The 13,993-nt window shown below is 50.0% G+C and overlaps 1 protein-coding gene across 1 annotated transcript in view; it reads left to right on the top strand.

The window, feature by feature from the left end:
• Nucleotides 1-13,993, top strand: part of KIFBP (kinesin family binding protein) — an 88,363-nt gene that overhangs the window by 53,428 nt on the left and 20,942 nt on the right. Inside the window, exon 6 of the mRNA XM_075348796.1 lies at nucleotides 1,482-1,597. Coding sequence (XP_075204911.1) covers nucleotides 1,482-1,597 — 116 coding nt within the window. The remainder of the gene's footprint in view (nucleotides 1-1,481; nucleotides 1,598-13,993) is intronic.

Here is a 13,993-nt window from a genome sequence, read left to right as displayed (position 1 = left end):
TTTTTTTTTTTGTGCTTCTTTTCTGCCCACAAAAAAAGCATGTTTTAACAGGAAAAATGCAGCTGAAAAAAAACACTTTTATTGCATTTGTGCGGGTTTTTTTTCCTGCTTTTTTTTTTTGTACTTTTTTAAGTCATGGCGATTGCGGGGTGTCAGGCACTGTACCCCTGTGATTGCCGCCGGGTCTCCAGCTGATGTCACTGCCTGGAGCTGTGCCCACGCCGCTCCCGGCAGTTTAACTCCTGAATGCTGGGATCAGTGCAGTCGCAGCATTCAGAATGCAGGAAGAGGGATCGCTTACCTCTCCATGGTGATTGAGTCCCTGTAATGCGATCAGAGGGACCCGATCGTTGCCATACTAACCCTGGGTCGTCACCATGACAACCCTGGGTTACTGAGCTACGGAGAGCCTCACACACCATGCTGTATGCACGGTGTGTGAGGCAAAATGCTGCACTGTAATCCACTGTAGGGATAAAGCAATGCAGGGGATTATAGAAACGCAGGAAATAAACACAAAGTATTGACATGATGCATCTATTTTCAGCAACAAAATCTGCAAGGTAAAAAAACAGTGTGTACAGCAAGTCACGGTTCTCATAGACTTTGCTGGGATGCTTTTTCCTTGCTTTTAGTGATTTTAAAATAAGCAAGGAAAAAAGCATGAAAAAAAAGCAACGTGGGCACATAGCCTCACACTGTTTTTTTGCAGTGTACATTTACTAAACACCAATACCACAACTAGTATGGAAGGCTTGCTATATAAATAAATTAACACCAAAAGCCATAAGTAAACCAAAAATTACTCAATATATCTTTATTGACAATTAAAATACATAAAATCGAATGGACCACCTATGTGACTGATGGAATTAAATTGATATGGGGGACACAGCACCTACAGTAATAAGTAACAAAACAAAATACCAAGGTTTGGAATGTAATCAAAAATCCCAGATATGTTAATCAAAGCTGATCAAAAAGTTAGCAATCCTATATTATGTTACATATATAAAGTACCAAGTGTACATATAAATATATAGGAAAAACAAAGAATAAATATGACAGCCACATATCATATTACCAGCAATTTAAAGATCCAAACCAGGGTAATGGTGCACTAACACTGACGCGCGTTTCGCAGCAACCGTGCTTCGTCCCAGTGTACATTTACTGTATACACCGGGATATGTGTTCTGTGCTCATTATATAGCCGCCAGTATAAGAAAAAAAATGTATACCGCATGGAGTTTTTAAAGTTTTTTTATTTTTTTATATTTATATTATTGGCTTGCTCTGTATGACATCCCTTCTGTACATTGTGTATTTGTCCCAGTGTCCGTCTGATTTATGAGATGATACTGTGCACTTTATTTTCATAAGTATTGTATTATTCATTTATTCTGATCAAATTGATGCAGGAAGGTTATTGTGAGAAGAAATAGAATTAATTTCCTTTTTTTTTTTTTTTCTTTTTTAAGCCGATGAATCAGAACAGGAGCGCCTGGATCATCTAAGACAAAAGAAGGCCGAAATAGCCCGATGCTGGGTGAAATATTGTCTCAATTTATTGGCAGATGCACGTAAAAAGCTGGAGGTAACAGTTTTCCAACAATGTATCAGAACATTAATAAATAAAAATATAGGTATAGGAGCATGTTCACACTGGCCATTTAACAGATAAAACCTAAGAAACAAAATGAGCCTCCTTTTTGAGCTAGACATTTCATCTATATTGCTTCACATTGGAGATGTCTGAACTAGTTGGGCCCTGGTCCTGTTCGGCCCCCATCTATGTTGAGGTCGGTCGACAGAAGGTGAGAATTTACTGCCAGAATTTAGGTGTGTGTGTGTGTGTGTGTGTGTGTGTGTGTGTGTGTGTGTGTGTGTGTGTATATATGTATATATATATATGTATATATATGTATGTGTGTACATATGTGTGTGTTTGTAATATATATCTCTATCCTCTAATCTCTATAGTACAGACCATACGTTTGGACACCCCTTCTCATTCTTTTCTTTCTTTTCATGACTCTGAAAATTGTAGATTCACATTGAAGGCATCAAAACTATGAATTAAAACACGTGGAATGAAATACTTAACAAAAAAGAGTGAAACAACTGAAAATATGTCTTATATTCTAGGTTCTTCAAAGTAGCCACCTTTTGCTTTGATTACTGCTTTGCACACTCTTGGCATTCTCTTGATGAACTGAAAGAGGTAGTCACTGGAAATGGTCTTCCAATGGTCTTGAAGGAGTTCCCAGAGATGCTTAGCACTTGTTGGCCCTTTTGCCTTCACTCTGCGGTCCAGCTCACCCCAAACCATCTCGATTGGGTTCAGGTCTGGTCACTGGAGGCCAGGTCATCTGGCGTAGCACCCAATCACTCTCCTTCTTAGTCAAATAGCCCTTACACAGCCTGGAGGTGTGTTTGGGGTCATTGTCCTGTTGAAAAATAAATGATGGTCCAACTAAACGCAAACCGGATGGAATAGCATGCCGCTGCAAGATGCTGTGGTAGCCATGCTGGTTCAGTATGCCTTCAATTTTGAATAAATCCCCAACCGTGTCACCAGCAAAGCACCTCCACACCATCACACCTCATCCTCCATGCTTCACGGTGGGAACCAGGCATGTAGAGTCCATCCGTTCACCTTTTCTACAAAGACACTGTGGTTGGATCCAAAGATCTCAAATTTAGACTCATCAGACCATAGCACAGATTTCCACTGGTCTAATGTCCACTCCTTGTGTTCTTTAGCCCAAACAAGTCTCTTCTGCTTGTTGCCTGTCCTTAGCAGTGGTTCCTAGCAGCTATTTTACCATGAAGGCCTACTGCACAAAGTCTCCTCTTAAAAGTCGTTCTAGAGATGAAAAGGTGTGTCCAAACTTTTGGTCTGTAGTGTGTGTGTGTGTGTATGTATGTATGTATGTATGTATGTATAATATTTATTTATTTATTTATTTTTTTTACTACCCGGGTTAATAATTGCTGTTAACAAAATAGAATGAATTAACAAAAATGTATTCTGCACACAAAAACCACAAAACAAATAGATAGAAATGTAATTATAATGCCATACTATGAAGAAAAAGACATGGATCGCACATCCCAAAAATACAATGATCTAAAGCCGCTAGGCAAAAAATTAAATAGAACATGAGGTTCTTTTGTTACCATTCTGATCAGATTGTATTAAGCCCACTGCCACGTCACGGCAAACCTCTTGAGTGGGTCCCTAACCTGACCTTTTTGTGTGGCACCGTGCACTGACCACCGCCGCAGCAACAAAGCGCCAGCAAGGCGGGCGACCTGGTGCCTCACAGCACCCATGCTGCAAGGCAAAGCCCCCAAGGCTCCAGGCCGCGCCGCCCCACCGACACCAGACCACCACACAGCACCAGCACACAGTGAGAGGAGCTGTGCACTCACCTCCCACTGGCTCCCATATGTGAACTGGGAGCAAAAAGAAGGCTGACCCCTCTTGCAGTCTCCTGCTGATTAAAATCACCTGTGCCAAATGGGGAGAGTGCAGATCCAAGCAAAAAAAAGAGGGGGATAGACTGATATATAATACTGTTTTTTTTTTTCTTCATAGTATGGGATTTATATCAGTCTATCCCCCTCTTTTTTTTGCTTGGATCTGCACTCTCCCCATTTGGCACAGGTGATTTTAATCAGCAGGAGACTGCAAGAGGGGTCAGCCTTTTCTTTTTCGCTCCTAATTGGGAGACCCAGACAGTGGGTGTATAGCTACTGCCTCTGGAGGCCGCACAAAGAACTACACTTAAAAGTGTAAGGCCCCTCCCCTTCTGGCTATACACCCTCCCGTAGGAGTACAGATTCCTCAGTTTTAGCTTTGTGCGCAAGGAGGTCAGACACGCACGCATAGCTCCATTGTTTTTAGTCAGCAGCAGCTGCTGACTATGTCGGATGGAAGAAAAGAGGACACATATAGTGTCCCCAGCATGCTCCCTTCTCACCCCACTTATGTCGGAGGTGTTTGTAAGGTTGAGGTACCCATTGCGGGTACGGCGGCAGGAGCCCACATGCTGATTCCTTCCCCATCCCTTTTTACAGGGCTCTGGGTGAAGTGGGATTTACCGGTCTCCAGGCACAGAGACCGTGCTCCATCTACAGCCCCTGGAGAAGATGCTGGATGGAGCGGAGTACATCAGGGACATGGCCCTGCATCCTCAAGGTACTCTGTGTCCCCGTGTATCTGGCGCTCACACCGCAGCATGCTGGGTGTTGTAGTGCGCCGGGGGACATCAGCGCTGCGGCGCCTGTGCCATGGCCTCATTCAGCTTTGCTGAAGCAGGCACATTTATGGGAATAGGACGCGCCGGCCGCTGGGACTGCGGCGCGGCTGGCACTTGTAGTGCGCCGGGGACTTCAGCGCGGCCTGCGCTTTTACGGCGGCCGCGCTGATAACTACAGTCCCCGGCTTTTGCGGCCTGCTTCCTTTCGTTCCCGCCCCCAGACCTGCCAGTCAGGAGAGGGGCGGGACGCTGCCCACGTCCAGAACTCGGTCGCGCCGGCCGCTCGAACAGCGGCGCGGCTGGCACTTGCGGTGCGCCGGGGACTTCAGCGCGGCCCGCGCTTTTACGGCAGCCGCGCTGATAACTCGAGTCCCCGGCTTTTGCGGCCTGCTTGCGTTCGTTCCCGCCCACAGACCTGCCAGTCAGGAGAGGGGCGGGACGCTGGCCAGGGCATCAGCGCTGAGGGCTGGAGTCGTTTTTACATACTCCAGCCCTCACAGTCAGCACAGAGGGGACACTGTTCCCGCACTTTTCTTTGGGAACTCCCACGGACCGCCCCTCTCCACAGTAGCCGGCAGCCATTCTTGCAGACACGCTGAGCTGCAGAGGGGAGCCGGGGAGACCCAGACAAGGCATTCAGCAGCCTCTTACCCGCTGTTCAGCGGGCGGTAAGCAGCCCTCAGGGCTCACCCCCTCTTGTGCTCGTAGTATTCTTAGTATTTTGTTGCTACAAATACTTGGTATTACATAGCGCTGGTCGCCCTTTTGGCTATAGACTCTCTCACATGCAGAGAGCCAGCAGCATGTCGCCCGTAAAACGCAAGGGTGCCAAGGCACAGACATTGTATGCTTCCTGCACCGCATGTGGGACTTTTCTACCGGCAGGCTCCACGGACCCCCATTGTGTGCAGTGCTCGGCCCCTGCGGCGCTTGCACAGCCGGGGCCTCTGCTGGACGTGTCCCAGGGTGTACCACCTGTGAATGCTGTCCAGGTGACAGGAACTGAGTTTGCAGCTTTTGCTGACAGAATGTCTCTCACTATGTCACAAATTCTTGACACATTGCGAGCTAGGCCTGTACTTCAGACCACGGACACTGTGCATGTATTGCCCCCTGGTCCCCCTCAGCTCCTAGCTCCGGGACGGGCATCTACACCTCAGGGTGAAGACTCTGACTCGGACGATGGCCCCGGGCAGCCTAAGCGGGCTCGTTATGACGGGCCTTCACATTCATCTCAATGGTCTGGATCCCAGCGGGATGAATCTATGGGTGATGAGGCGGACTTAACTGATCAGGATTCTGATCCTGGGACCGCTCTCAATCTAGATACACCAGATGGTGACGCAATAGTTAATGATCTTATATTTAACATCAATAAGATGTTGAATATTTCCCCACCAGCTCCTCCTGTAGAGGAGTCAGCTTCGCAGCACGAGAGAATCCATTTCAGATACCCTAAGCGTACATTAAGCACTTTTCTGGACCACGCTGACTTCAGAGACGCAATCCAGAAACCCCACGCTTATCCTGAAAGGCGTTTTCCTAAACGACTTAAAGATACACGCTACCCTTTTCCCTCTGAAGTGGTCAAGGGTTGGACCCAGTGTCCAAAAGTGGATCCTCCAATTTCCAGGCTTGCAGCCAGATCCTTGGTTGCTGTTGAAGATGGAGCGGCACTTAAAGATGCCACTGACAGGCAGATGGAGCTCTGGCTGAAATCCATCTATGAAGCGATTGGAGCGTCATTAGCGCCTTCTTTTGCGGCCGTATGGGCACTCCAAGCTATCACGGCCGGGCTTGCGCGAGTCGACTCTGTCACACGTGCATTTGCCCCGCAGGTAGCACCATTGACCTCGCAAATGGCGGCATTCGCGTCGTACGCGATTAATGCTGTTCTTGACGCTACAAGCCGCACGGCAGTGGCGTCAGCCAACTCAGTTGTTTTGCGTAGGGCTCTGTGGTTGAGACATTGGAAAGCAGATTCTCATTCCAAGAAGTGCTTAACCAATTTGCCTTTTTCTCGTGACCGATTGTTTGGAGAGCGTTTGGATGAAATCATCAAACACTCCAAGGGTAAGGACTCTTCCTTACCGCAACACAGACAAAACAAGCCCCAACAGAGGAGGGGTCAGTCTGGTTATCGGTCCTTTCGAGGACAGGGCAGGTCCCAATTCGCCTCGTCAAAAAAGACTCAAAAGGACCAGAGACGTTCAAATTCTTGGAGGTCTCAGTCACGCCCAAAAAGACCAGCCGGAGGAACCGTTGCCAAAACGACGTCCTCCTGACTTGCGGTCTCCGATGCCCACACCCGCGGTCGGTGGGAGGCTGTCCCACTTTGGCGACATTTGGCTAGCAAATGTCAAAGACCGTTGGGTGAGAGATATTCTATCTCACGGGTACAGGATAGAGTTCGGTTCTCGTCCGCCAACTCGTTTCTTCAGAACTTCTCCACCACCAGACCGAGCCGATGCTCTGTTGCAGGCGGTGGCCGCTCTAAAGGCGGAAGGAGTGGTGACCTCCGTCCCTCTTCAGGAACAGGGTCACGGTTTTTACTCCAATCTGTTTGTGGTCCCAAAAAAGGACGGATCGTATCGTCCCGTCCTGGATCTGAAGTTGCTCAACAGACACGTAAAAGTCAGGAGGTTCCGGATGGAATCCCTACGCTCCGTCATAGCCTCAATGTCTCAGGGAGATTTTCTAGCATCAATAGACATCAAAGATGCGTATCTCCACGTGCCGATTGCACCAGAGCATCAGCGTTTCCTACGTTTCGTCATACACGACGAGCACCTACAGTTCGTAGCGTTACCCTTCGGTCTGGCAACAGCCCCCCGGGTCTTCACCAAAGTCATGGCAGCAGTAGTAGCTGTTCTGCACTCGCAGGGTCACTCGGTCATCCCGTACCTAGACGACCTGCTTATAAAGGCATCCTCTCAAGAAGCATGCCAACACAGTCTGAAGGTGGCGCTAGACACTCTCCAGACTTTCGGGTGGATTATCAACTTTCCAAAGTCTCATCTAACCCCGACCCAATCTCTGACTTATCTTGGCATGGAGTTTCATACTCTATCAGCGATAGTGAGGCTTCCACTGGACAAGCAGTGCTCGCTACGGACCGGAGTGCAATCTCTCCTTCAGAGCCAGTCGCACTCACTGAGGCGCCTCATGCATTTCCTAGGAAAGATGGTAGCAGCAATGGAGGCAGTCCCGTTCGCGCAGTTTCATCTGCGCCCTCTACAATGGGACATTCTACGCCAATGGGATGGGAAATCGACGTCCCTCGACAGGACTGTCTCCCTCTCTCAGACTGCCAAGGATTCTCTACGTTGGTGGCTTCTCCCCAACTCATTGTCACAGGGAAAGTCGTTCCTTCCCCCGTCCTGGGCAGTGGTCACGACAGATGCGAGCCTATCAGGGTGGGGAGCGGTGTTTCTCCACCACAGGGCTCAGGGGACGTGGACTCAGGAAGAGTCCACCTTGCAGATCAATGTTCTGGAAATCAGAGCAATCTACCTTGCCCTGCGAGCCTTCCAACAATGGCTGGAAGGCAAGCAGATTCGGATTCAGTCGGACAATTCCACGGCGGTGGCGTACATCAACCACCAAGGGGGAACACGCAGTCGCCAAGCTTTTCAAGAAGTCCAGCGGATTTTGACGTGGGTGGAAAGCAGAGCGTCCACCATATCTGCAGTTCACATCCCAGGCGTGGAAAACTGGGAAGCAGACTTTCTCAGTCGCCAGGGCATGGACGCAGGAGAATGGTCCCTTCACCCGGACGTGTTTCAACAGATCTGTTGCCGCTGGGGGTCGCCGGACGTCGATCTGATGGCGTCACGGCACAACAACAAGGTCCCAGTTTTCATGGCACGGTCTCACGATCACCGAGCGCTGGCGGCAGACGCCTTGGTTCAGGATTGGTCGCAATTCCGACTCCCCTATGTGTTCCCACCTCTAGCATTGTTACCCAGAGTTCTCCGGAAAATCAAGTCCGACTGCCAGCGAGCCATACTCGTCGCTCCAAATTGGCCAAGAAGGTCGTGGTACCCGGATCTGTGGCATCTCACGGTAGGCCAACCGTGGGCACTACCAGACCGTCCAGATCTGCTGTCTCAAGGGCCGTTTTTCCATCTGAATTCTGCGGCCCTGAACCTGACTGTGTGGCCATTGAGTCCTGGATCCTAGCGGCCTCAGGTTTATCTCAGGGAGTTGTTGCCACAATGAGACAGGCTAGAAAACCATCCTCAGCTAAGATCTATCACAGGACGTGGAAGATATTCTTAGCGTGGTGCTTGGCTCAAGGGTTTTCTCCCTGGCCATTTGCATTGCCAATTTTTCTTTCCTTCCTGCAGTCTGGGTTGGAAAAAGGTTTGTCCCTTAGCTCGCTTAAGGGTCAAGTCTCCGCGTTATCCGTATTCTTTCAGAAGCGCTTGGCACAGCTTTCTAAAGTACGCACGTTTCTCCAAGGAGTTTGTCATATCGTTCCTCCTTACAGACGGCCATTGGAACCCTGGGATCTGAACAAGGTTCTCCTTGCTCTTCAAAAGCCGCCTTTCGAGCCTTTGAAAGAGGTTCCCCTTTCTCGGCTTTCACAAAAGGTAGTTTTTCTTGTAGCGGTCACGTCTCTTCGAAGAGTGTCCGAGCTGGCGGCGTTATCTTGCAAATCTCCTTTCCTGGTATTTCACCAAGACAAGGTGGTACTGCGTCCAATTCCAGAGTTTTCTCCCAAGGTGGTTTCTTCCTTTCATCTCAATCAGGATATCACTTTGCCATCTTTGTGTCCGCATCCAGTTCACCAATTTGAAAAGGGTTTACATCTGTTGGACCTGGTGAGAGCACTCAGGATTTACATTTCTCGCACGGCGCCTCTACGCCGTTCGGATGCGCTCTTTGTCCTAGTCGCTGGTCAGCATAAGGGATCGCAAGCTTCCAAATCCACCCTGGCGCGGTGGATCAAGGAACCAATTCTTCACACATACCGTTCTGCTGGGCTTCAGATTCCATCTGGACTGAAGGCCCATTCTACCAGAGCCGTTGGTGCGTCCTGGGCGTTGAGGCATCAGGCTACGGCTCAGCAAGTGTGCCAGGCGGCTACCTGGTCGAGTCTGCACACGTTTACCAAACACTATCAAGTGCATACCTACGCTTCGGCAGACGCCAGCCTAGGTAGACAGGTCCTTCAGGCGGCGGTGGCCCACCTGTAGGAAGAGGCTGTATGACAGCCCGTTCATGTGGTATCTTTTTACCCACCCAGGGACTGCTTTTGGACGTCCCACTGTCTGGGTCTCCCAATTAGGAGCGAAAAAGAAGAAGGGAATTTTGTTTACTTACCGTAAATTCCTTTTCTTCTAGCTCCAATTGGGAGACCCAGCACCCGCCCTATCTGTTTTTAGGGTTTCGTTTTTTCGGGTGCACATGTTGTTCACGTTGTTTCTTAAGTTCTCCGATCTAGTTATCGGATTGAATTTGTTTTTGAAACTGTTATTGGCTTTCCTCCTTCTTGCTTTGGTACTAAAACTGAGGAATCTGTACTCCTACGGGAGGGTGTATAGCCAGAAGGGGAGGGGCCTTACACTTTTAAGTGTAGTTCTTTGTGCGGCCTCCAGAGGCAGTAGCTATACACCCACTGTCTGGGTCTCCCAATTGGAGCTAGAAGAAAAGGAATTTACGGTAAGTAAACAAAATTCCCTTCTTTTGCTCCCAGTTTACACATGGGAGCCGGTGGGAGGTGAGGTGAGTGCGCAGCTTCTCTCACTGTGCGTTGGTGCTGTGCAGTGGCCGCTGTTGTGGTGATGTCGTGACAGTGGGGCAGTGCGGCCTGGAGCCTTGGGGGCTTTGCCTTGCAGCATGGGCGCTGTGAGGCGCCAGGTCGCCTGCCTTGCTGGTGCTTTGTCGCTGTGGCAGTGGTTGGTGCACAGTGCCGCACCATAAAGGCTTTAGATTAGGGACCCACTCAAGAGGTTCGCCGTGACGTGGCAGTGGGCTTAATACAGTCTGATCAGAATGGTAACTAAGAACCTCATGTTCTATTTAAATTTTTGCCTAGCGGCTTTTAGATCAATGTATTTTTGGGATGTGCGATCCATGTCTTTTTCTCCATGGCTTGTTATATAACAATGTAATTATAATGTCTGTCTCCCCCTCTGTATATATCTTTCCCTGTCTGTCTCTGACTGTCTGTCTCTTTCTCCATCTGTCTCAATCTCTTTCCCTGTCTATCTATGTCACTTTCCCTGTCTGTCTCTTTCTCTTTCCCTCTTTCCCTGTCGGTCTCTTTGTCTGTCTCTGTGTCTGTCTCTTACCTTGTCTATGTCTGTTTCTTACCCTGTCTGTGTCTCTCTTTGTATCTGTCTCTTACACTGTCTGTCTCTCTTTCCCTGGCTGCATTGTGACACGCCAACATTCCATATAAGGGCGTGGCTGCGCATTCTTCTAAAGTTCAGCCTGCACTGTGGCTCCCAGCTCCATTCGCTTTAATGGAGGCAGGTTTTTTGGCGAATAACTGTAAAGAGCGGGGTTAAAATTTCCCCTCAAAACATAGCCTATGACGCTCTCGGGGTCCAGAAGTGAGTGTGCAAAATTTTGTGGCTGTAGCTGCGACGGTGCGGATGCCAATCCCGGACACACACACACACACACCTACACACACATTCAGCTTTATATATTAGACTAGCTGTACTACCCGGCTTCGCCCGGGTTAATAACTGTTGTTAACAAAATAGAATGGATTAACAAAAATTTATTCTGCACACAAAAACCACAAACAAATAGAAATGTAATTATTAAAAGGCAAAAACTAAGGTAATAGAAGCATTTCACAACATATATTTCTTTATCGTTCCTATGGGAGACCCAGACATTGGGTGTATAGCTTCTGCCTCCGGAGGACACACAAAGTACTACACTAAAAAGTGTAGCTCCTCCTTCTGAGCATATACACCCCCTGGATAACCAGATCTAGCCAGTTCATTGCTTTGTGTTCAGGAGGCATACATCCACACATGCATTCTCATCTGATTTATCATTTTTAAAAAGTTTTTGAAGAAAAGCGGGTCCAAGCCTGGACTCCCGGCATGTCCCTTCTCACCCCACTGTGTCGGCGGTGCTGTTAAGGTTGATTTACAAGGCTGGAGCCTTACATGCCGCGCTCCTTCACCATCCCTCGGGCTCTGGCTTGAAGTGGGAGCCAGCACGGTTCTCTCCTTGCTTTGCAGGAGACCGGTCTCCATCCGCAGCCCTTCAGGATCCTGCTGGACGGAGCACTCATCCCCAGGCACTTGGAACCCTGCGTCTCAGCAAGCTAAGTACCTGAGACGTTTATATTCGGGGGGTCCCGGTACTTTTTTATGGTGGGAGAGTGTGCTGTGTAACTTTTGTGACATTTCCGGCCGGTTCTCTGGCTGTCGCCTGAGAACCGCGCCGATGGTGCCTGCGTGCCGGCCGCATCGCTTAAATTTAGGCCCCGGCTTCGCCGGAGGCCTACTTTCGATTTCACTGCCCTCGCATGTCATTCATGCAGAGGGACAGTGCGGCTCCGCCCAGCGGCCGTTCGGCACAGGGGAGGGACACTCCTCTCTGAGTACATGTCCCCTCCCCTGTAAATCTCCTTGGCCCTCCAGATCCCGCTCTCAGAGCAGGTCCCGCCCCCTCTCCTCGCTCCAGCGCCATTTTCTCAGCGTTTTTCTCTGGATCAGCGCTGGCTGCAGCATCCCTGCTAAGCTGCTTGGGGGACCGGGCTGTGGGATCTGGAGGGCACACAAACTGTCTGGTAAGCCACAACCTCCGGTTGTGGACCTTCTTATATACTCTCTGGGGGTCATTCTGGCTCAGAGCCCCCCACTTCAGCAGCATGTCTCACACGAGGAGCAAGGCTGCAAGGCTGTACTCAATGTGCACTGCATGTAAGCTCGTGCTGCCTGAACCGAGCACATATCCACATTGTGATGCCTGCTCTAACCTGACAATGCCTCAGCCTGGAATCGCACCCACAGTGGTCCCTCCGGCTGCTCCGGCTCCGGTGGCTGAACCCCCGGCTTGGGTAGAATCCTTCTCTAGGTCAATCTCCCAGTCTTTTGCCGACTCCATGGGACAGCTATCCCGGACTTTGCTGAACATGCATCAGCCCCCTTCTCAGGGCGCCTCTGCTGCTAGGGCTCTATCAGCAGAGCTCACAGAGGATTCTTCATCTGGTCCCATACCCCGTCCTCCTAAAAGGAGACGCAGGGTCCCCTCTCCTTCCTCGTCCCGCGGCTCTGATTCACGAGCTGACTCTCAGGACGAGGAGGATGCCTTTACTGGGGGCTCGGACGCTACCTCCATGTGCCCCATTGATCTGTCCGAAAGTGACGCAGATGTTAGTGATTTGATTGCGTCCATTAATTCTGTACTGGACCTCAATCCGCCAGTATCAGAGGAGCAACCCTCTCTGGCAGAAAAGCACCAGTTTACCTTGCCTAAGAGGACAAGGAGTGTGTTCTTTAACCACTCCAGTTTTCAGGCCACTGTGACCAAGCCTAGGGCCTGTCCTGACAAACGCTTCCCAAAGCGTGGTTCTGATGACCGGTTTCCCTTTCCACCTGAGGTGGTCAAGGAGTGGGCTCATTCACCAAAGGTAGACCCTCCGGTGTCTAGACTCTCAGCCCGGACCGTTGTCAGTGGCTGATGGCACCTCTCAAGGATTCCACTGACCGCCAGGTTGACCTTCTGGCCAAATCTGTATATGAGGCGGCTGGGGCCTCGTTCTCCCCATCTTTTGCAGCAGTGTGGGCTCTCAAGGCCATCTATGCTTCTCTAGAGGAGATGCATTCCCTCACCAGGGAATCTATGCCCGAAATGGTTGCCTTAACTTCCCAAGCTTCAGCTTTTTCATCCTATGCCATGTCTGCCATGCTGGAGGCTTCTCACCGCACTGCGGGGGCTTCGGCTAATTCCCTCGCTATCCGCAGGATCTTGTGGCTTCGAGAGTGGAAGGCAGATGCTTCTTCAAAGAAGTACCTTGCTGGGCTCCCTTTTGCTGGATCCAGGCTATTCGGTGAACAACTGGATGAAATTATTAAGGAAGCTACTGGCGGGAAGAGTACTTCCATGCCACAAACTAAAACCAGGAAACCTGCCCAGGGTAGGAACCAGTCGAGGTTTCGTTCCTTTCGTTCCTCCAACTGGTCATCCTCTAAGCCCTCGGCCTCGTCCACTAACTCAGCCAAGGACCAAAAACCCAACTGGCGCACAAAGGCGCGTCCACAAAAGACCGCAGGAGCTGCTGCCACTAAGGCAGCCTCCTCTTGACTATCTGGCCGCGCCAGCAACGTCCTTAGTCGGTGGCAGGCTCTCCCACTTTGGCGACGTGTGGTTTCAACACGTCTCCGATCAGTGGGTGCGGGATATCATCTCCCACGGCTACAGGATAGAATTCTCTTCCAGCCCGCCAAACAGATTTTTTTCTGTCAACTCCCCCCTGCTCCAAGGCCGCCGCCTTCTCTCAGGCCGTGGCATCCTTGCAGGCCAACGGAGTAATTGTACCGGTTCCCGCCCGGGAACGGTTCAGAGGTTTCTACTCAAATCTCTTCCTAGTCCCCAAAAAGGACGGTTCCTTCTGGCCCATCCTGGATCTCAAGCTTCTCAACAAGCATGTTCAGGTGCGGCATTTTCGCATGGAGTCTCTGCGATCAGTCATTGCCTCAATGACCCAAGGAGATTTCCTGGCATCCATCGACATCAGAGATGCCTAT

The sequence above is a fragment of the Anomaloglossus baeobatrachus genome, chromosome 5, assembly GCF_048569485.1.
Source record: "Anomaloglossus baeobatrachus isolate aAnoBae1 chromosome 5, aAnoBae1.hap1, whole genome shotgun sequence".
Classification (NCBI taxonomy): Eukaryota; Metazoa; Chordata; class Amphibia; order Anura; family Aromobatidae; genus Anomaloglossus; species Anomaloglossus baeobatrachus.
The sequence above is the reverse complement of the archived record's forward strand: the minus strand, read 5'-3'. Positions and strand labels throughout refer to the sequence as shown.